The sequence below is a fragment of the Bos javanicus genome, chromosome 1 (genome assembly GCF_032452875.1).
Source record: "Bos javanicus breed banteng chromosome 1, ARS-OSU_banteng_1.0, whole genome shotgun sequence".
Taxonomy (NCBI): domain Eukaryota; kingdom Metazoa; phylum Chordata; class Mammalia; order Artiodactyla; family Bovidae; genus Bos; species Bos javanicus.
This window is the reverse complement of record NC_083868.1, coordinates 132199372-132222564: the sequence shown is the minus strand read 5'-3', so window position 1 is coordinate 132222564 and position 23193 is coordinate 132199372. Positions and strand designations below refer to the sequence as shown.

The 23193-nt window shown below is 40.4% G+C and overlaps 2 protein-coding genes across 4 annotated transcripts in view; one reads left to right on the top strand and one right to left on the bottom strand.

The window, feature by feature from the left end:
* The first annotated feature begins 425 nt into the window (after positions 1–425).
* The window catches only part of SLC35G2 (solute carrier family 35 member G2), a 36415-nt gene continuing 13647 nt past the window's right edge, over positions 426–23193 (top strand). The window contains exon 1 of one of the 3 annotated variants that reach the window (XM_061427729.1): positions 426–1045. The gene's annotated coding sequence lies outside the window, so the exon portion shown is untranslated. The remainder of the gene's footprint in view (positions 1046–23193) is intronic. The other 2 variants (XM_061427721.1, XM_061427744.1) reach the window with 2 other exon arrangements.
* LOC133252936 (translation machinery-associated protein 7-like) lies at positions 1039–18573 on the bottom strand. Its single transcript, XM_061425972.1, has 3 exons — positions 18502–18573; positions 2041–13016; positions 1039–1941 (listed from the first exon to the last, which is right to left on the bottom strand). The coding sequence occupies exons 1-2, from the start codon at positions 18571–18573 to the stop codon at positions 12723–12725; spliced, it is 366 nt and encodes a 121-aa protein (XP_061281956.1). The 3' UTR covers positions 1039–1941; positions 2041–12722.

Sequence of the window (23193 nt, the reverse complement as noted above, 5' to 3'; positions counted from 1 at the left end):
GGACAACAGAGGATGAGATGGCTGGATGGCATCACTGACTCTTTGGACATGAGTTTGAGTGAACTCCGGGAGTTGGTGATGGACAGGGAGGCCTGGCGTGCTGCAGTTCATGGGGTCGCAAAGAGTCGGACACGACTGAGCGACTGAACTGAACTGAACTGAGACATATTTTAAATAGCAAGGAATCGACTTGCGACCTTAAACACAAACAGAACGGTCGAAATGGATTGAGGCTGCCTCCCTGCCCTCTTCCAGAAAACCAAGTCACTCGGGCTGGCTGGCGATTGCTTCAAATCTGGTCTCTCCAAGGGCGTGTTTCTGAGGGCGTAGGCTCTGGCGGTCCGGAAAGGCAGGCTCCCGGCTCCTGGGCCCTCCCACCGTGCGGGTAGGGGAAGTCCCTCAGTCCCGCCTGCCACGAATACCCGGCGCCCCCGGTAGTCTTCCACTGGGGCACCTGCGGTGAGGGACAGGGGGAGCCGCAGAGAGCGCAGGCGCAGTGTCCGCGCGGGCGACGCCCCTCTCCCCGCCCAGCCCCGCGGCCTCCGCCGCCCCGGCCGCGGTTTTCCTGGCGAAGCCCGCGGTGGCCTCAGCGGGCTCAGAGCCTGGACTAGGCGCGCGGCAGCGGGCAGCCCCGGCCGGAGCACCGGTTCGCGCCTTCCTCTCCGCCACACGCAGGTAACCCGGCCGCCAGTCAGCACAGCAGACTGGGCACTTGACCCTGCCTGCCCGGCCGCCCCCACCCATAAGGAGTGAGAGAAGTCCACTCACTTTCAGCCGAGGCACCTAAGAGGCCGAGTCCCTCTTTGGGGCTTGGGCCGCCCCCTTCACACCCTTTCTCCGGGGCTCTGCTCGACGCCTGAGGGTCCGCGGGGCCCCCACTTCCCAGCACTGCTCCCTTGGAACACCTGGACGCGAGTTCGGTAGGGTCAGCATCAGCTATGGCCTCTGCGCCCCGGTTTCCTGCCACCGTCGTGTGTATGTGTACTTCTCTGATAAAGGCCAGGGCTCTTGCTTTCCTCACGCCCAGGAGCCCACCCAAACCAGGGTGAGTCCCTGTGGCGCCATGGCATCAATTTCAAACTTTTTAAGTATGCTGGGTGGTTTTAGAAATAAGGTTATAAGAATGCTGGGTGGTTGTAAGAAATAACAATTTCTAAATTCTTATTTAGAAATAAGAATGAGTATTTTCGTTTACTCTGTTGCCGACTCTTGGACGCCTGTGTGTATGGTTTGAGATTTTCGCGGAGAATAAACGGTACAGCGCGATCTTTCCCCAGTGAAAGGCAAGGGCAAGGGGTAGTGGAGGAAGGGCCAGGCCGCGGCCGAGTGTGGTGGCTAGAGGCGCAGGGCAAGTCCACGCAGCCTCCCGCAGCTCCGAGGAGGAAAGTGCTACCCCTCCCTGAGCCGCCTTTGGGCCGCAGGGTTTCTACGCCACGTGCGCCGTGTGGCCCCTTTGGAGAGAGGAGGATGGAGGGGTGCGCGGGCCAGCAGGAAGGACGAGTAGGGGGGCCGCGCAGACTCGCATCTGTGTCCAGGCTTTTGCCGGGGTTGGCGGGGGAGCGGGATGAAAAGCTGGCGACTGAGTGACGATTGAGGGCCCAGAGACAGTGACGCACTGGGCGGAGAGGGCTGGGAGCGCTTGGGAAACGGGAGGTGTCGGCTGTGTTTAGGCTTTAAAGGACCTGATTGGGATTGCCCGTGTCCGTGGTGCTGAAGTACCACGTCGTCGGCTTAGTTCCCTGGAGGCGGCGTGCCTTGCGGTTCTACGCCGCACCTTTGCCAGAAATAGCCGGCCTCCAAGGCAGGTGGCCAGAGTAGCGCCCGCTCGACAGTGTAACCCTTTTCGGATGAGTTGATGCTTGTTTCCTGAAGATAACTGAAGGCAAATGTGGCTCGTCCTGGTGGTGCAGATAAAGCATATGCCTAACAGGCTTGATTTACCTACATGGGAGGGCACGGGGTGAGCATAAACAAGAACTCTCACATATGAAAATACATAGTATATACACACAAACATTACAAACATGTTAATACACTTACTGGTTTTCAGCGCCATCACACACCACAAATTACACATGTTTTCCAGAACTTTTTTATAATCCATCTTTATTTTTTGACATCTTTAGTATTTCTGAACTCTTCATAACCATTAACTTTCATAATCATCTGTTTCCAAGTCACAGAACCTGTGAATTAAAGTGTTTGGTGTTTGGCTGAGCAAGAAAGTATTTACACATATTTTAAAATTAATTTACTTATTTTTACAAGGACCTACTGTATAGCATGTTACTTCCCTGGTGGCTCAGGGGTAAAGAGTCCACCTTCCACTGCTGGATACGCAGATTTGGTCCCTGGGTCAGGAAGATCCTCTAGAGATGGAAATGGAAACCCACTCCAGTATTCTTGCCTGGAGAATCCCATGGACAGAGGAGCCTGGCAGGCTACAGTCCATGGGGTCACAAAGGGTCGGACATGACTTAGTGACTGAGCGCATTGAGCACCATATGGAAATCTGCTCAATGTTATGTGGCAGCCTGGATGGGACAGGAATTTAGGGGAGAATGGATATATGTGTATGTATGGCTTAGTCCCTTCACTGTTCACCTGAAACTCACAACATTGACTATACCCCAAAACAAGATAAAAAGTTTAAAGTCTAAGAAAATACACATATTTTAATTACAGAACAAATGTAGTCTATAAAGAGGTAAAATTGATATTAATACAAAAAAGATATTCCTAAATGAAGTTTAAACAAAAAGAATTAATGACAAATTTAATAGGAAAAAAGCTAGACAACAATCTTATGGAAAGTTATAACCTGAAGAAAATAATGACTAAGATGTATCACAATGCTGATAATCTCAATTATACTGGTGGGATATGCTTTGTGAACTCTGTAAAGATTACATATATGCTCTTCAAAATGCTGAATAGCTGTGGTTTTTCTCTAATAAAATGTATGCTCATTGTTAAGAAATTTGGGTAATAGGGCAATACATAAAACCAGAGAAAAGTATTGTAAATAGATTTTTAAAAAATTGAATTATAGTTGACTTACAATGTTGTGTGAGTGCAGCAAGTGATTCAGTTATACATATATGCATTATATTCTTTTTTTCTGATTCTTTTCCATTATAGATTATTATATGATATTGAGTATAGTTCCCTGTGCTATACAGTAAATCTTTGTTATTTATCTATTTTATATTTGGTAGTGTGCATCTGTTAATCCCATATTCCAATTTATGCCACCCTTTCCTTTTGGTAATCATGTTTGTTTCCTATGTCTGTGAATCTGTTTCTGTTTTGTAAATAAGTTCATTTGTATTATTTTTTAGATTCCACATATAAATGATGTAATATTTGTCTTTCTCTGACTTACGTCACTTATATGTTAATCTGTCAGTCCATTCATATTGCTGCAAATGACATTATTTCATTCTTTTTATGGCTGAGTAATATTCCATTGTGTATACGTACCACATCTTCTTTATGCATTCATTTGTTGATGGACACTTATGTTGCTTCAGTGTCTTGGGTATTGTAAACAGTGGCTCTATGAACATCGGGGTACATGTATCTTTTTGAATTAGAGCTTTCATCTTTTTTGGATGCATGTCCAGGAGTGAGATTCCTGGATCATTATGGTAATTCTATTTTTAGTTTTTTAGGACACTGCTATACTCAAACAGATTTTCTTTTAAGTAAATCCACATGTATTTTAAATGAACCAATCTTCTGTTGGTTGCATTTTCACTGTATAATTTATCACTAATGTCTTTCAAATCAATACATATAAAACTAGGTCATCATTAAGTGTTGTGTAATATTGTACTATGTAAGCAGAGCAATTTATTTAAATAATCTCATAATAAAGAACGTTCATTTATTTCTGATTTTTGCTGTTATCATACCATTCTGCAAATAGTATCTTTGAGTAAATATTTGTGCACTTGATTATATCCTTGGAAAAAATTCCTGGAAGTGAAATTGATGGTTCAATGGATATGCATGTTTTATTTTTGATACATTGATTTATTTCTTTAATTACTTCTTATCTCCTCCCTTGTCTGTTTTATTCTTTACTATGTTCTAATGTCAGATATATGTGTATTCAAGAAATATTTGTTGGAAGAATGATATTTCTAGATTGTGCTACAAAAAAGATGTACCAATATACCAGTATAAAAACTGAATTAGAATGTCAGAATTCCCACACTATTACCAAAATAAGGTTTTTTGTCAATTGGATAGGCAGTAAAGAGCATCTTTTTATATACTTACTGCTGCTGCTGCTGCTGCTGCTGCTGCTGCTAAGTCGCTTCAGTCATGTCCGATTCCTTGCGACCCCACAGACGGCAGCCCACCAGGCTCCCCGTCCCTGGGATTCTCCAGGCAAGAATACTGGAGTGGGTTGCCATTTCCTTATCCAATGCATGAAAGTGAAAAGTCAAAGTGAAGTCGCTCAGTCGTGTCTGACTCTCAGCAACCCCATGGACTGCAGCCTACCAGGCTCCTCCGTCCATGGGATTTTCCCGGCAAGAGTACTTACTGGTTGTTTTTTTTTTGTTTTGTGAGTTTCCAGCTCATAGCTTTATTTTTCTGTTGGTATGCTTATAGGCTTTTTCTTATTTGTGAAAATTCTTCAGATGCTAAAGATTTTTGTTGAGTATGTTGCAACTTTTTCCCTGACTTTTTAAAAATTTTTAAACTTTATTATATTTTCTGCTGTATAGAAAATTTCACATTTTATATAGTCAAATCTATCTTTTTACCCTTTATAATATCTGACATTTACATTTGGTTGTTCAATTCAGTCGCTCAGTCATGTAGGACTCTTTGTGACCCCACTCTTTGTGGCAGCCCGCCAGGCCTCCCTGTCCATCACCAACTCCATCCTTCTATAATAAAGATAATCAACTATGTTTCATGATATGATAAAAAGATTACATTTTAAATTCTAGGTTTATACTCCCATTTTCATTTTTAAATTCATTTCATTACTAGATGTAAAATTCTATTGAAGATGGCTTTGTGAGAAGTAATTGCTTATTTTAACCCATATGTACATAGGCTTGTCTTCTATGAGGAATAACATGTTACTTAGTTTGAAACTTTTAATACTTATTCAGTTTCTAAATATTTAATGATAATGATTCAAAAAGATACATGCACCCCCATGTTCATTGCAGGAACATTTACAATAGCCAGGACAAGGAAGTAACCTAGATGTCCGTCAACAGATGAATGGATAAAGAAGTTAGGGCATATATACACAATGGAATATTACTCAGCCATAAAAAGGAACAAAATTGTGCCATTTGCAGAGATGAGGGTGGACCTAGAGACTGTCATACAGAGTGAAGTAAGTCAGAAAGAGAAAAACAAATATCGTATAGTGTCACTTATATGTGGAATCTAGAAAAATGGTACAGATGAACTTATTTGTAAACCAGAAATAGAGGCACCAACGTAGAAAACAAATGTATGGATATCAAGGAGGTGATGAGGTGGAATGAACTGGAAGATTGGGATTGATGTATCTACACAATTATGTATAAAACAGATAACTAATGAGAACCTACTGTACAGCAAAAGGAACTCTATACTCAGTACTCAGTGCTCTGTGGTGTATTAGGAAGAAAATCCAAAAAAGAGGGGATATGTGTATATGTATAACTGATTCACTTTGCTGAACAGCAGGAACTAACAACATTGTAAAGGAACTATACTCCAATAAAAATTAATAAAAAATACTTAAAGTGTTTTTATTTAAATGCCATTTAGTCTGTCATATTTTCAAACTGTTACTATCCAATCTTTTTAAAAAGGAGCTATTCTTTAGAGTATTTTTTGTAGATGAAAGAAAATATGACAATGAAGAAAATATGTATACATATAAATATACCTGGAGTATTGGGAAAGGAGTACATCAAGGCTGTATATTGTCACCTTGCTTACTTAATTTATATGCAGAATACATCATGAGAAATGCCAGGCTGGATGAAGCACAAGCTGGAAGATTGCCAGGAGAAATATCAATAACCTCAGATATGCAGATTATACCACCCTTATGGCAGAAAGCCAAGAGGAAAAAAAGAGCCTCTTGATGAAAGTGAGAGAGGAGAGTGAAAAAGCTGGCTTAAAACTCAACATTCAAAATACTAAAATCATGGCATCCAGTTCCATCACTTCATGGCAAATAGATGAGGAAACAATGGAAACAGTGAGAGACTGTTTTTTGGGGCTCCAAAATCACTGCAGATGGTGATTTCAGCCATGAAATTAAAAGACACTTACTCCTTGGAAGAAAAGCTATGACCAACCTAGACAGCATATTAAAAAGCAGAGACATTACTTTGCTGACAAAGGTCCATCTAGTCAAAGCTATGGTTTTTCCAGTAGTCATGTATGGATATGAGAGTTGGACTGTGAAGAAAGCTGAGCACTGAAGAATTGATACTTTTGAACTGTGGTGTTGGAGAAGACTCTTGGGAGTCCCTTGGACTGCAAGAAGATCAAACCAGTCAATCCTAAAGGAAATCAGTCCTGAATATTCACTGGAAGGACTGATGCTGAAGCTGAAGCTCCAATATTGGCTAACTGATGCAAAGAACTGACTCACTGGAAAAGACCCTGATGCTGCGAAAGATTGAAGACAGGAGGAGAAGGGGCGACAGAGGATAAGATAATTGGATGGCATCACCAACTCAATGGACATGAGTTTGAGCAAGCTCCAGGAGTTGGTGATGGACAGGGAAGCCTGGAGTGCTGCAGTCCATGGGGTCGCAAAGAGTTAGAAATGACTGAGCGACTGAACTGAACTGAATATGCCATAATCAAATATAAGCTTAATTGGAGCTTATAAAATTAATTTTTACAATATTTTAATTCAAATGGATGGCTGAATTCCCCAGTAACTTTTTAAAATTGAAGTATAGTTGATTTACAATGCTGTGCCAGTCTCTGCTGTACAGCAAAGTGACTCAGTTATACACATATATACATTCTTCTTAAAAATAGTCTTTTCCTTTATGGTTTATCACAGGATATTGAATATAGTTCCCCATGATAGACATTAGGACTTTGTTGTTTATCCATAGTGACTTTTAAGTTGGATAGTACTGCTATCCACACTTCAGGTCTTTTAGCTGATCATAGCAATTGTTGGCCTGTCTAGCAATCTGGCAGTTTGTGCTGGTCTTCATGAGGACTAGATCATTCCCAATTAGTAGGTGCTTGAGGAGTCTTTGCATCCTGGTGAACTGAATAGCAATATAATTTTCCAGGTTGAGGTTGGAATTTGTTGATGGGGAAAATGATGATGGTATTAACTGTATTCTAACTAAACTCTCTTTCTTGGGCACTTTCGAACGTTTCATTGGTGATGAGTGTCTTGTCTCATTTTCCTTGTGGAGGTCACTTTGCCTCTGCAAGGAAATATGGATGATATTCTTAAACACTCTGGTAAGTCACAGTTCCAGGATGTTATGTGCCGCTGCTCTTTCTTATTTCATGTTTCTCCAGCATTATTTTTATTATAAAATCAGGCACAGTGACCTTTTCCATCACCACACTTGTTTTTGTTTTTCTTTTGCCATTCTGTCCTTAACAGTTGATTCTCTATGTAACCAAAGTATTGTTTAAAAGTCACTGTGTGCTGATCACTGGCTTGGGTGTCAGAAGGAGAATGATACCCACTCCAGTGCCTCTCCCTTCTCACTTTTCATCCATCTACCTTCTAGTCTGGACACAGGAAATCCCCGTCTACTTAGGGAAATGTCAGAGATGAGCTGAGATCATTGAGTTTTGTCTTTCTGTGGACCAAAACTGTACTTTGCCCTATAAATGTTTATATATATATATAAAGCTTAAAAATTTTGGCCCTTTATGAGCTTCTCTGATGGCTCATTTGGTAAAGACTCCAACTGCAATGCAGGAGACCCCAGTTGGACTCCTGGGTTGGGAAGATCCCCTGGAGAAGGGAAAGGCTACCAGTATTTAGAATACTCCAGTATTCTGGCCTAGAGAATTCCATGGAGTACAGTCCATGGGGACTCAAAGAGTCAGAAACGACTGAGCAACTTTCACTTTCACTGTATGACATTATACATGTTAAATACTTACTCCTCTGATTTCCCTTATAGTCACTGCTGTAGTTGAATTATATATGATCAATGAGCACATGTAATAATTTATGTGCACTTAACTGTGTTGTTGGAGAAGACTCTTGAGAGTCCCTTGGACTGCAAGGAGATCCAACCAGTCCATCCTGGTTGGATGTTCACCAGTCCTGGGTGTTCATTGGAAGGACTGATGCTGAAGCTGAAACTCCAGTACTTTGGCCACCTCATGCGAAGAGTTGACTCATTGGAAAAGACTCTGATGCTGGGAGGGATTGGGGGCAGGAGGAGAAGGGGACGACAGAGGATGAGATGGCTGGATGGCATCACCGACTCAATGGACGTGAGTTTGAGTGATCTCAGGGAGTTGGTGATGGACAGGGAGGCCTGGCGTGCTGCAGTTCATGGGGTCGCAAAGAGTCGGACACAACTGAGCAACTGAACTGAACTGAACTGAACACCATTTCAGGTATTGAATTTTATATTAATTCAATCCACATGTGTGTCATCATTACTTAGGTTCATTTAGTCATTTCCTGACTTCTCAAAATCACTTGTCTCTTTCCTTGTATTTAAGGCCCTGGAGTATCAGCAACTTTATTGAACCATGACTTTTACTTTAAAAACCTGAAGGAAAGTAAAGCTATTAGGTAATCTAATTTCTCATTTATTTTGCCTCTGGGCTCTGTGTAACTGTGGTTGAGCCATTGTTCTAAATGGGGGTGAGGGACTTGCCCGGTGGTCCAGTGGTTCAGAATTCACCTGCCAATGCAGGGAACGCATGATCTATCCCTGGTCCATGAAGGTCCCACTTGGCTCAGGGCAACTAATCCCATGCGCCAAAACTATTGAGTCCTTGTGCCGGTGTCGCTGTGCAACAAGAGAAGCCACCACAATGAGGAGCAGCGCACCACAACTAGGTAGGAGCCCCTGCTTGCCACAATCGCGGAAAGCCCACACACTGCAACCAAGACCCAGTGGAGCCAAAAATGAATAAAATTTAAAAAGTAATAAATGGGAGCGAGGATCCCAAAGATGAATGAGGCTGCTGAGGGCGGGATGGACTGAAGCCAGATACTCACAATTACTTCTTGGATGATTCCCTTAATTTAGAGCTGAGATAGAAGATAGTGTTAGATTGCAGAATTGTGGCAACCAAAGCTCTACACAACAAATGAGACCCAGAATTAGAGGTCTCTGGTTAAACGGGTGACTTTATTCAAAGCATGCTCCCAGCATTTGTTGAGTCTGGCAATGCCTTAAGGTAAGGGGATACCATGAATAAGTAAGGACATAATCTCTGTTCTTGGAGCAGTAACACTTTATCAGGAGTGAGTGTTACATAAACAATTCACAGTGAGTGATACGTTATGCCAAGGATTGTAACAGAGTTCTGTAGAAAGTGTTCTTGAACCCAGAGGAGGAACAGGTTGTTCAGTGAGAGATTTCTCCCAAGTAGTTCTCCAGGAAGGTTGTGGGAATGTGGGTGGGAGTTTGCCGGATATTGCTTCATTGGGCAGTAAGTAGTTGACGACTTCAAGTCGGACTGGAAGATGACAGTCTGAATTTGAAGGCTGGCTGCCATAAGCAGCTCTGTAACCTTGGGCAAGTCACTGACGCTTGTTGATCTTCACTTGATTTGTTTTTAAAGAGAGACTAATATTAGTGCCTACCTTGTTGGGGTTGTTGTGGGATTTAGTAAAATAATAATGTAAAGCACTAGGTGCGTAGTAGTCAATTTATTTGTCTCTCTATAAAGTTGCATGTAAATCAATCTGGACTAGTGTTTATTGATCACATTGTTACAGGTCAAAAGGATAAAAATAAAAACTTTTCGTGTCTTCTCAATCAATGCATAATTCTCCCAATCTGGAAATTCCTCTCTTAATGTTGCTTAAATCCCACGCCTACTGCTTTTTACCAATTCTCATGCTATCCCAAACCAAAACAGGTCTAGTCTGAAACTGTCATCACTTTTTGTTCTCTAGTACTTAGTGTAACAGCAAATACATATTTAATTGTATAATTTCCTTCTTTTAACATACACAGCACTTGTGTCTATTTTTGGTACTATTAGCATATTTCTTTTCTCCCACATGAATGTGTAAGTTCTTTAAGAGAAAGCATATGTTTTCTTAATTTTATCTCTCGCAGTATCCTAGCACAGTGCCTTCCACACCACAGGCATTTAGTAAATATTGACTGAAGGAAAAACCCTAAATGTGTGAGGATGCCAGAATAGCTGGTGTGATCTCAGGCTCCCCTCATAGAAGTAGAATCTCTCCTGAATAGGCGAGATCATAGAAACTGGAGTGGTTAATATGGTGAGATGAAAACCATGATTATATGTGGAGTAATTAAAAAAAGAGGAGATTTTCAGTCTGGAGAAGAGAAAACTCATGATGGGAGACCTGGGACAGGGAGGGTAGAAAAGTTCCTGATACTGAGATTTCCTGTGGAAGAGAAATAATTAGTGACCCCAGAGCTAATATGTAGGAACAGATTCTGGAAACTATAGATAGGGAGATTTTGACTGAATGTTAAAAAACAATTTTCTAACAACCAGAATGATTCCCAGGTGGCTGCTTTCAAAAGGAATAAGTAGGTTCAAACAGAAACTGAACTATTTGTTGCAGATGCTACAGAGGTGATAGTTGCTATTAAAGGAACTGGAGTAGATGACCGCCAAAGGCTTTTTCAACTCTCATGGTTGTTAACTCTATGTGTATTATTATAATGTTGTATATGACTGCCTTATAGTAAATATATATATCTTAATGTATATATTGTATATGGATAAAGACATATAATGTATTTATGTACAGATCATATAACCTCATTATCACCATATTGCCTAAATTAATGAAAGATGAAAATGACTTTTCAAAAGCTTATCTTGATTATTTAAAATATTTTGCTAACATCTTTTTTTACTTGAGGACAGTGGTTTATAAAATATTGTCCTACGTGTACACTGTGTGCTTAAATTTCAATAAAAAGTTCAGTGATGGTGTTAGCATCTCAAATACAAATAAATATTCTTTCAATCTCAAAATTAAATCTGAAAAGAGAAAACAAATAAGTGAGCCAGAGTCAACTTGTTCTGATTCAGATGAGTTGTGGTGTACAGTTCAGGTGTTCATTACTACTACCACTACCACAATTATCACTAACATTTATTTAACATTTACCGTGTACCTTGTTGTTGCTGTTTTAGTTGCTAAATTGTGTCTGACTCTTTGCAACCCATGAACTGCAGCACACCAGGCATCCTTGTCCTTCTTTATCTCCTGGAGTTTGCTCCATTGAGTCAATGATGTCATCCAAAAATCTCCTCTGTTGCTCCCTTCTTCTCTTGCCCTCAACCTTTCCCAGCATCAGGGTCTTTTCAAAAGAGTTGGCTCTTCGCATCAGGTGGCCAAAATATTGGAACTTCAGCTTCAGCATCAGTCTCTCCAATGAATAGTCAGGGTTGATTTCCTTTAGGATTAACTGATTTAATTTCCTTGCTGTCCATGGGACTCTCAAGAGTCTTCTCCAGCACCACAGTTCGAAAGCATCGATTCTTCAACGCTCAGCCTTCTTTACAGGTACTGTATACCTAGCTATGTTTTAAGCACCTCATATGTATTAACTCATGTACTTCTTCCAAAAACTCTTATGTTATCCCCAATATATTTTTTCATATTTTATTTAGAAATAATTTCAAATTTATAGTAAAGTTTCATGCTTTTAAAGTCCAACGAACTATTGGGGTGAAAGCTAATTCTCATGTATACTTCACCCCAAGTTCTCCAATGATAAACATTTTTAATGTTCTCTTTGTCACTCATTCAGATACTTTTTTTTTCTGAACCAATTGAAAATAAGTTGCAAATGTGATGCCTAATTATCCCTACTTAAGTGTCTTCCTTAAAGACAAGACACTCTCCTGTATAACCACAGTCATTCAGTATTTGTCCCAGTAATTTCCTTTTTGGAAAAATATTTTTTATTTCTTGTCTAGAATCAAATCCAGGGTTGTAATTGCATTTAGTTATGTCCCTTTAATCTTTACTTTGTGATAGTTCTTCGTTTCTTCCTTGTTGTTAGTGACTTTGACATTTTGGGAAGTTCAGACCATTCATTTGGTAGAATGTTCCTCATTTAGGTTTATTTAGGTTTGTCTGAGGCAAGTTATGCATTTTTGGCATAGTTATACATTTTTGGCAGGAAAATGATAGACGTGGTATTTTGTGTTTTCAGTGGATCTTATTAAGAGACACAATATTGATTTGTCCTTTTTTTTTTTTTTGCCATTTTAAATGAATTCATTTAATTCCAAGTAGTACAGAATTCAGTATAGAACAAAGACTTAACAACACACTTCGGCAGGATTCTGGGTTGGATTTATGCAGATCTCATAGCTAAAGTAGAAATGGCTAAGAAGAACTAAAGAGGAGCTACTCTATGATTACTTATTAATTTATACAAACATTTGTTCTTAAATGTACTAGGTTCTAAGACAACACCTCATTCTAGCTGTAGATGGCAACAGATGTTACAGCAGGAAATCCAGATGTTTAAACATGAATGGAATTAAGGAGCATCATTGCCTCAGGCACAAGGAACAGCTTCCTTTTTGCCAGATTTCTTAATTCCATCTGTGCCCATGGGGCCTTTCCCTGTGGCCTTCACTTTTGGCTCCTCGAGTTTCTTCTGCTCCTCCTTTTTCTGCTTGAATGCCTTATCTTCCGGGTCCATCTTTTTGTCTTGCTCCTTGGACTGCTTCAGGGGCTTCTTCTGGTACCTTTGCTGCCCAATGTGGTGTCTGCCGCCCCTTCCCCAGTGACTGGTCTTTTTGCTGCTGATGTGAACTTCGATGACTTGGTAAAGGTGAAAACTTCTCCACTGTCAAGTTGTTATTTTTCCTTTTGTAGTTTTTAAGAGATAATTTTATTTATTTATTTTTGGTTATGCTGGGTCTTCATTGCTGCAAGGGCTTTTCTCTAGTTGTGGAGAGCGGGCGTTACTCTTCATTTGTGGTGCTTAGGCTTGTCATTGCAATGGCACCTAAGGACTCAAGGGTGCACAGGCCTCAGTGGTTGTGGCACATGGGCCCAGTAGTTGTGGCTCCTCGGTTCCAGAGCACAGGCTCAACAGTTGTGGCACACAGGCTTAGTTGCTCTGCAGCATGTGGGATCTTCCCAGACCAGGAATCAAATCGGTGTCTCCTATATTGGCAGGCGGATTCTTTACCACTGAACCATGAAGGAAGCCCTCCCTTTGTAATTAATAAGCATTTTGTGGGGAGATACTTTGAGACTATGTCATCCTATTCTTCAGCAAACTTTCAGTCACTTATGATGATTCTTGCTTGAGTAATTACTATGATGATTGCCAAATGGCGATTTTTCCAATTTTTCCATCTTACCTTTTTTGTTTTCTTTGGCCTTGCCATGTGGCTTGTGGGGTCTTAACTCCTCAAGACCAGAGACTGAATCCCAGGTGGAGTCCTAACCACATGACCACTGGGGAATTCTCCATTTATTTTACTTTTACTAGTTTGTATTCTGTTGTAAAGGAGTTTTCTCTTTATTTATGTATTCATTTATTTACATCAATTTGGCTTGTGGATTTCTATTGTGTTCAGTGGATTACTTTCATTATTGACTTTGATGCTGAAATTGTTACAGATTTGGTCATTTGAATCCCATTCAAGTTGTTTCTTGTGTTGCTTTGAAATCTCTATTATTATCCGAGTACTTTCTAGTGTAAGATGTTTCAGATTCATCTTGTACTTTTCCTGTGCCTGCCATTTCAGTCATTTCAAAAGATATTTTTCTAAAGAGCCCTGCTTTCTTTTAGCAGAGAATGCAAGCTCTGGGTGCTAGGTGTGGTCATTGCTCCTGGAGTCTCATTACTTTAGGCTACTTTAGGGCCATCCTGGGCTTCCCTGGTGGTTCAGCGGTAAAGAATCCCACCTGCCAATGAAGGAGAAAGGTCCCATAAAGAAGGGAATGGCTACCCACTCCAGAATTCTTGCCTGGGAAATTCCATGGACAGAGGAGCCTGGTGGGCTATAGTCCATGGGGTCACAGAGCTGGACATGATTTATTGGCTAAACAACAACAACAAGAACAATGGCCATCTTAGCTGACAGAACTGGGGAACTCATAAGTACATATGCACATCTATATTTATTAACCTATTTATATTAAAATTAGTTTAATATCTTAAACGGCACTCTAATACCACAGTGTTAATTCTAGTCTTCACCTTTTTTCTATTTATATCTTCCTTCTCTGAGGGTGAGAAATTTGGTTCCCATTATCTTCAATATATTTAACTATAATATTTGTTTGTTCTCTCTTTATATAACCAATATCCTGACCTCACGGGCAATCCCCTTGGCCACAATTCTTCCTCATGCTCAGTCTTGCTGCCTCTACCAGCCTCTTCACAGCCTTAAGTTACACAGCTAGAAAGTGGTGAAGCAGGAAAAAATGTGCAAAGTTGCTTAATTGCTTGACTGCAAGTTCTCCAACCCAAGAGTGTCTATTGTGAAGCTGCTGCTGTGAAGACATACTCAAGGAAAAGGGGCCCTTTGGCTAATGAGATGAAGATTTAAGCAGGCAGAGTGGCAGCTTTCAGGACTGCGCCTTCCAAGGGAAACTTGGAGAATGAAGGATGGAGGCAGCCGAATGGCGGTACCTGCCAAGAACCGCAGTGAGGGGATTCTCCAAAACTAGTGCAGTTCGGTGGTCAGTCAGCCAGCACCTCCGCTGCAACAGGTCTCCACTATGTTTTGTTTCTGTATCAAGAGCACATTCCATTAAGACAAACGTATCGCTGTGCTGTTATTTCTAAAGAGGGAATATTGCTTTTATTAGCAGTTCCTTAAATTAAAATGCTAGGAGCTGGATGATGGTGTCTGCTGTTGTAGAGCTGACTTCATTTCCTGGTCCAGAAGATCAGAAATCTGTTCATGTTTTAGAAAACAGCGTGAGATCCATCTGTTCAGGTCAGATTTTTCCACATTAACATGGAAATTTATAGAGTGGTAACTTATGTAAGAAAAACCAATGATGGTTATATTCTTTGCTGCTATTTGGAATCCATGTTATTTTTTTTGTTAGTCATGAAAATATAGTAATCCATGTACACATGCACAATGACTTAATCCTTTTGAACACTATGTATAATAAAGGCATCCACTTTAGTTTATGTAGTATTTCACCTCTGTTTTGGTTTGGGTTCTAGGCACCATTTATCCAGTTTCCCTTTGTAATACAGTCTGTTTATATGCAGTTTTCCTTGCAACAGAAGGCATAGAAATGTAAGAGCTACATTTGGCTTCCTGGGTGATTTCTGGTATGACTGAAACACGGAATACTGATTATTTTCCCTCTGATGAAAATATGAAAAAAAAATTAAAAAAAATTTCCCCCTGATTTTAAAGTAGATGCATGGCTTATCTGGAAAATAAAACTAAAAAGTAAATAGAAGAAAGTGTGGAATAATTGAAATTTCACCATCCAAAGTCTAGATACAAATTGTTTTATATAGATTCATAGGATGAATGCTTTTTTATATCTTTTGTACCTTTCTTTTTACTTAGCATTGTGACATGAAGGGGCTTTCTAGGTGGCACTAGGGCTTCCCAAGTGGTGCTGGTGATAAAGAACCTGCCTGCCAATGCAGGAAACACAGGAGACGTGAGTTCAAGGTTTGATCCCTGGGTTGGAAAGATTTCCTGGAGGAGGGCATGGCAACCCACTCCAGTATTCTTGCCTGGAGAATGCCATGGACCAAGGAGCCTGGCAGGCTACAGTCCATAGGGTTGCAAAGAACTGGACATGACTGAAGCAACTTAGCACGCATGCAGGTGACATGAAGATTTTTTCTGTTAATATATGTGTACAGATATATTATCTTTTTTGATGACTGCATAATATTGCATTGATTTTTTTGTTTAACAGGTCCCTCATTAAAGGACAATAAAGTTATTTTCCATTTTTCACGGTGTAAAGAAAGCCGTGATGAGTGTCCTTGCTTGCCATCTTTATGTACTTTACTAGTGATCTCCTTTGGATATATATTCTTGGAAATAGGACTGCTGGGTCAAAGACTTCACACATTCTAAATTTTTGTACATGCTGCTGGTAAAATTAACTCTTGATGAGATGGATTATACTATGCTTTTCTTTCATATACAGTGTCCCTGCCGATGATGGGACTTTATAAAGTCTCTTTTCAGCTTTGTAGTAGCATCATATATTTGTGTGCATTCTCTAGATGACATTAAAGGAGTGGAACAACTTTATTTATAAAAATATTTATTTATTTAGCTGTGTTGGGTCTTAGTTGTGGCATGCAGGATCTTCATTGCATCACGCGGGATCTTTCATTGCGGCACACAGACTCTTTAGCTGTGGTGTGCGGGCTTAGCTGTATGTGGAATCTTAGTTCCTGGATCTGAGGTAGAACCCACATCCTCTGCATTGCAAGGCATATTCCCTAAGCACTGGACCACCAGAGAAGTTCCCTGAAATAACTTTGATAAATCTATGTATGCCATCTAAGCAACCAGATGTTGTCAAGTTTCATTCAAAATCTGACATAGTTTGGTCTGAAACAAGATGGCATCTGGTCACCATTTTTTCTATTGCTTTATGTTATTTCAGTTTAATAAGATGTATGGAGAGATGTGACGGAGTTGTAATGTCATCAAGTGGTGCCTATAGCATGAAGAATAAGTTAAATGAAACCAAATGTGTAAAATTTTGAACTGATTCATTTGACATTTCCATAAGTCTTGGCTTCAAGAGAAAATTCGGGCTTGGCTTTCTCATGGGTAAACAGCAGCAAGAACAGGGCAAATGTGAGCAGGTAGTATGTGTAGTATTTGTGGGATTTGAGAGTAGACTGTTGATCCTGGGTATTCCTTTTTTGTTCAGGGACTGGTGTTAAGACCTGGGAAGTTTTCAGCTTTCTTTGTACTCAGTTGGGTTATTTGATCATCTTTCATAAGAGTTGCTGCTGCTGCTAAGTCGCTTCAGTCGTGTCTGACTCTGTGCGACCCCATAGATGGCAGCCCACCAGGCTCCCAAATCCCTGGGATTCTCCAGGCAAGAACAGGTTAGGTAAAGAATAAACAACTGACAAGTTCAACTTTAACAAGATATCAGAACAGCACAGTAATCTATTGTACACTTAACATCTAACCTACGTGGTGATTTAACCACTTAGATACATACAAAAAAAGATGATGGAAACAGAAAAGGATCATGTTATTCCTTTCCCTCCCCCTTCCAGCAATGGCTTCCTGCCACTCTTGACAGATTCACCCAGCATGGCTGAATTTAAAGGTGCTGATTCACTGCAAACTAATTCTGTTTTGTTTTTTGTTATTTTTGGCAAAACTAATACAATATTGTAAAGTTTAAAAATAAAATAAAATTAAAGACAGTAGGAAAGTAAGTGGTAGATGATAAATATGTGTTCATTGAGAATGGCAGATTTTATGCAAATTGATAAGTCCACTGCTTCAGAGATGAGACGCTCTTTCCTAGAAGGGGAGTGTCGATTATAAATGGTGAGAGACTTTGCATTTCAGCAAGTTCTTAGCTGCCAGCTGACACATTCATCACAGTGTGCCAGAATGGATTTTAAAACGGTACAACATATATTGCTCTTTTCCAGATCAGGCATCATCACCTTCACACAAGCCAAGTCAACCTGCTTGTTTGAAAACTGCCACATGAGGCTGTTTTTCAGGTTAATCTCAGTTAACCTTTTCCTTTCCCGATATACACAGTTCATTAGAATCTACCCAAGTCATTTGAGTACAGAAGAGACAGGCTTCTCATTTCAATTTTGCCTACACAGCAACTGAATGCCCACAAGTTCCAAGCTGATGGGCAAAATAGAATGTTTAGCCCAGCTCTAACCAGACTGATCTGGAGGAGAAAATGGCAACCCACTCCAGTATTCTTGCTTGGGAAATCCCATTCACAGAAGAGCCTGGCAGGCTATAGTCCATGGGGTCACAGAGAGTCAGACACGACTGAAGCGACTTAGCACACACAACCAGACTGGTAGCTCTCATCCTTACCTCCCCTCTTTCACCCCTTTCTCTTTCCCACATTTTGCACCTCTACATTTAATTATTTCTTTTTTCTCAGTCTTTTCCCCTCCCAGAGTTGACTGCTGGAAGCTCCTGCACAGCTGACAGCCCCTGGCTATCCCTTCCCTAACTTTCTGCCCTAGAACTGTCAGCTGAATCTTCAGGTCAAACTAGTGCTAGGCTTCCTGTTTGGTGCATCTCTCCACTTCTCCTTCCTACCTCTCCTGACCCCATATCCACCCTGCTAGATCTCTCTCCCCACCTCACCTTACCTCCAAGCCCTTTAGCTGTAATTGTCTCCTCTCTTATATAACCCAGACTGACACAGCCCAGCAGCATCCTCGGGCCTTGCTCTAGTTTTCTCATAGCCCAGCAGAGCACAGTACTTCTTAGATCACTGAGACCAGTGGTCCCCAACCTTTGGGCACCAGGAGAAGGGTTCCTCAGGGATCTGGAACCAATATTTCTAACACAGAAAGTCAGAACTGTAGCCAAGTGGCAAAGATAACAGTATGAGGACAATCTCAAAGGTGAAACCAGGAGAGAAATGGGAGACTGAACAGCAGAGCCTGTGAAAAGTGATAGCAGACTGGGACAGGATGTAGTTCAGAACTGAGTATTTTTGTTCATCCTGCATTTGTTCAATGTGTTTTGTGTTCTATGAATACTAATATGGATGAGAACTCTCTTGCTTTCATGGAACATACAGGCTACAAAGGAGATTGTGACTTGGCAAGTTCTCTTTAAATAGTGCCTGGATCTGTTGAGAAAGTGGACATGGCAGATTAAAGGAGCTACACTGGGCTGTGCACAACCCAGAAAATTTGAGATGTACTGACAAGTCCTGCCTAGCATGGATGTGGGAGGAGATGGAGTCATACTGTGATGACTTTTGACTTCTCTGTGTCTCTGAGTCCTCTCAGAAATAGCTCTTTTTAAAAAATCAGAGGATTGAGTAACTTTTAATACTTGCCTGAAATTTGCTAGCTGGGCCTACAAGATTTGTGAAGTGGTTGACAGAGTAAACAGAATGTGTAAGGAAGTTGTAAGAAACTCAGTTTGATAATTGCATTTACAGAGAATTATTAAGTAGTCCACATTAAATTTCAAAAGTTTCTAACAACAGTGGAAGATGGATTGAAGGAATTTTTTGGATTCTGTCCTAATTAGCAGTCCTAAATTCTTATTTACCACAATTAACATGTATTTCTGCAGTAGGAGCTCAAAGTGCTGTCTACCCATCTTTATGAAAATCTTATATTATTATTACTCCACACAATCCTGGTTGATTCTTTCAAAAATCTGTTCTAGCTTTCTTGATAAATTGTAGGCCATTTCCCCCAAAAAATAACTACATGAGGAACAAAATGTTAGGTAACTGTCTACCATGAATTATTGTTGTTCACCACCCTGTCTCATCAAGTAAAGAGTTAATGGCAATTTAAGATTATTGGAAGGGATCACCAGCATTATCTTCAGTCCTTGGTTCATTACATTGGCATTATGTATGAGTGAATACTCTTCCATAAATTCCAAAATATTAATGCTTTGTTAGCATCTATGTTGTTAAAAGCAGAATAAGCAGAAGAAGTTCCTTGACTGACAGGATTCAGTTTTACATATCTCATGGTGTAATACACAGTGCATCTGTGTATCTGGCAGGGTGTAGTTACAGATTACAAAAATCACTCTAGCTCTTTGAATCAGTTAGAGATAACACAAGGGATCAGAAGCCTCTAAAATCATTGGAAGGGCTGGAGGAACAGATTTCAATCTGGGCCTCCAGGCACATTTCCTAGAATGAATGTTTATATCCTTTAAAAAAAGTTCCTAATCTAGAAATTTATAAACTATATGTAAGCCTTCTTGCAATAAAAACAGATCATAGAGGAAAATAAGCATTTCCTCTCTGCTGGTTAAAAAAAAAAAAACACAAAACCTTTATAGCATTTCGGTAACATGAAGGAAGTAAGCTAATAGTTATTGGCTGCTATGTGCCAGGTATTGTTCTAGATGCTTTAAAAAAATTTTTTTTTAATTAAAAAAATTTTTATTTGTTTGCTTTTGGTTGTGACAGGTCTTTGTGGCTGTGTGCCAGCTTTCTCTAGTTGCAGTGCATGGGCTTTTCACTGTGGTGGCTTCTCTTGTCACCAGAGCACAGGCCGTATGCAAATGGGCTTCACGAGTTGCAGCATGGAGGTTCAGTATTTGTGGCTTACTGGCTCTATAGCACACGCTCAGTAATTATGGTGCACAGGCTCAGTTGCTCTGCGGCTTGTGGACCAGGGATTGAACTCACGTCCCTTCACTGGCAGGCAGATTCCTATCCACTGCACCACCAGGGAATTCCTTGTTCTAGATGCTTTAGATCTATCTTTTTACTAAGTCCTTATTAAAAACCTTTCCAAGCTGGTAATATGAGCCCATCTTGATGAAAAAATGGATGTTTAGGAAGATTACACTATATATGCACAGGTAGAAAGTAATAGAGGTAGAATTCAGGTTCAGATCTTCTGCCTCAAGAATTGGTAGACCTGTTGTCCAGCACTGTTTATTACTCCAAAGTCTTATCTGTGGTATCCAACCAAAGTTCTGACTCAGTATTTAATGACTACATCCAACAAGGCAGTTTACTGAGCCCTTGAGAGGTGTTTTATAATTCACTTTTTCCCCTAGATGATCCACGAGGTTCTTAAAAGCAGATGTCTCAAACAGTATCACAGGAGTAAGCAAGCCATAGTAGTAAATAGATAGTAGACATTTTTCTATCTCAGGTTGAAATAATCTTGTCCATGTCACTTGACCCAGAACTTTGTACTCTCATCCAACACTTTTCTAGATCTTAAGAACTCTTTTCTGGGGAAAATCATGGATTTACATGCAGGAAGTAGCAAATGAACAACAACAACTAAATGTGTGGGTCTTCTCTAAGAATACAAATCTGATCTTTAGATATTCACAAAATGATGGTGAATGAGTTTTCTGTTTGCTGCTGTAACAAAGTACCACAAACTTGGTGGCTCAAAACAACATGAATTTATTATCTGGCAGTTCTGTGAGTCAGAGGTCCAGTTCAGGTGTCACTGGGCTTAACCCAGGTGTTGGCAGGGTATATCCCTTTCTGGATGTTCTAGGGAAGGATTCACTTCCTTGCCTTTTCTAGCTTCTAGAGGCTGCCCACATCTCTTGGTTCATGATTGCCTTCTATCTCCAATGTTAGCAACAACAGGCTGAGTCCTCACATTGCATCACTCTGACTTTGCCTCTGTTGACACACCTTCTCTGTCTCTGTTTTCCACTTTTAAGGACACTTGTGATTACAATGGGCCCAACTAGATAATCCAGGATGGCCTCCCTATTTTAAGGTCAATTGATTAACAACTATAACTCCATCTGCAACCTTAATTCCCCTTTGTCATATAAGGTAATGTTCTGGCAGTTAGGATGAGGTGGGGGGCATTACTCTGCCTACCATGAATGGTTACTTAATAGAGTAACATAGAAGAAAGGGCTTGGGAAGGCAGACCTTGATATGAATCTTGTCTCTAGCATTAACTAGTTATGTCACCCACTAACTGGCAAATTATCTAATCTCTCAGAACCTATTTCCTTATGTACAGAATAGAGATTATAACCTACTTCACAGAATTTACTTGACCTTTAAATGGTAAAGTTCTTAGTATATGCCTGCCACAGAATAGAGGCTAAATAAACATATCTTTATAATTAGAGAACCTAGAACTATATTCAGGACCAAGCAATCCAAAAGAGTACTTCCCAGATACTTGGAAGCATCTGTGCTTGATATTTCCTGTGGTTTCATTTTTCCTTTAACTCTAATTGGATGGTTACCTCAAAGTTTTTCAAAATCAAACAGTGTATTGATCCCAAATAAACACAAAAAATGAATGAAGACACTTTATTTCACTACTTGTCTCAGCCAGTTTCTCTCCATAGACGACATTTGAACAGGGAACAAAAAGAGAAACACGAATCCTCTTGACTTATCTCCTATTTATTCTTTCACAATCTTCCCCTGGCCATCAAAAACTGTTTCCTCATTTATAGTCAATGAGAAAACTTCAATATTGTTATCTGTGCCTTTTCCTGGGGCAGTTATAGATCTACCCTGCATAAAAGATCAGCAGCAGTTGGTCATCTCATTTGCCTTTCAGCTGTCATAAAGCTGAAGTTAATGACTGACCTGTTGTGTTCAGAACCCAATATTGGGTACATAGTAACTGGCCATTAAAAATGACATTCAATGACGTGGAAAAATGTTTACAATGAACTGATAAGTAAGGGGGGGAGTTATAAAGTAGGATACAGTGTTTGATACCACTTTTGTTCCCAGGTGGCATTAGTGGTAAAGTGAAAGTGAGGTGAGCGAAACTTGCTCAGTCGTGTCCAACTCTTTGTGACTCCATGGACTGTCCATGGAATTCTCCAGGCCAGAATACTGGAGTGGGTAGTTTTTCTCTTCTCCAGGGGATCTTCCCAACCCAGGGATCAAACCCAGGTCTCCCACATTGCAGGCGGATTCTTTACCAGCTGAGCCACAAGGGAAGCCCAGTGGTAAAGAACTCACCTATGAATGAAGGCGACATAGGAGATTCAGGAGACCGGGATTTGATCCCTGGGTTGGGAAGATCCCCTGGAGTAGGAAACAGCTTGCTCCAGTATTTTTGCCTGGGAAATTCCATGGACAGAGGAGCCTGGAGGGCTACAGTCCGTTGGGCCACAAAGAGTCATATATGTATGAGTGAGTATTTATATTGTACTACATTGGGGAATACCAATTACATTGGTATTCCAATTGTAATTCCAATTATAATTGGTATTCCAATTGTAATTCCAATTGGTAATTCCAATTGTAATTCCAATTGGTAACTCCAATTGGTATTACAATTCTAATGTAATACCAATTACATTGGGGAATACTGCACAATTGCACTCATC

Bases quoted from the DNA above. Each gene is read 5' to 3' on its own strand.
- LOC133252936 (XM_061425972.1), bottom strand. From the start codon at position 18,573: ATGCTGCTGGGCTGTGTCAGTCTGGGTTATATAAGAGAGGAGACAATT. The intron at 13,017-18,501 runs GTGAGGTGGGGA...ACAACTTGACAG, and splicing joins CTAAAGGGCTTGGAGGTAAG to TGGAGAAGTTTTCACCTTTA.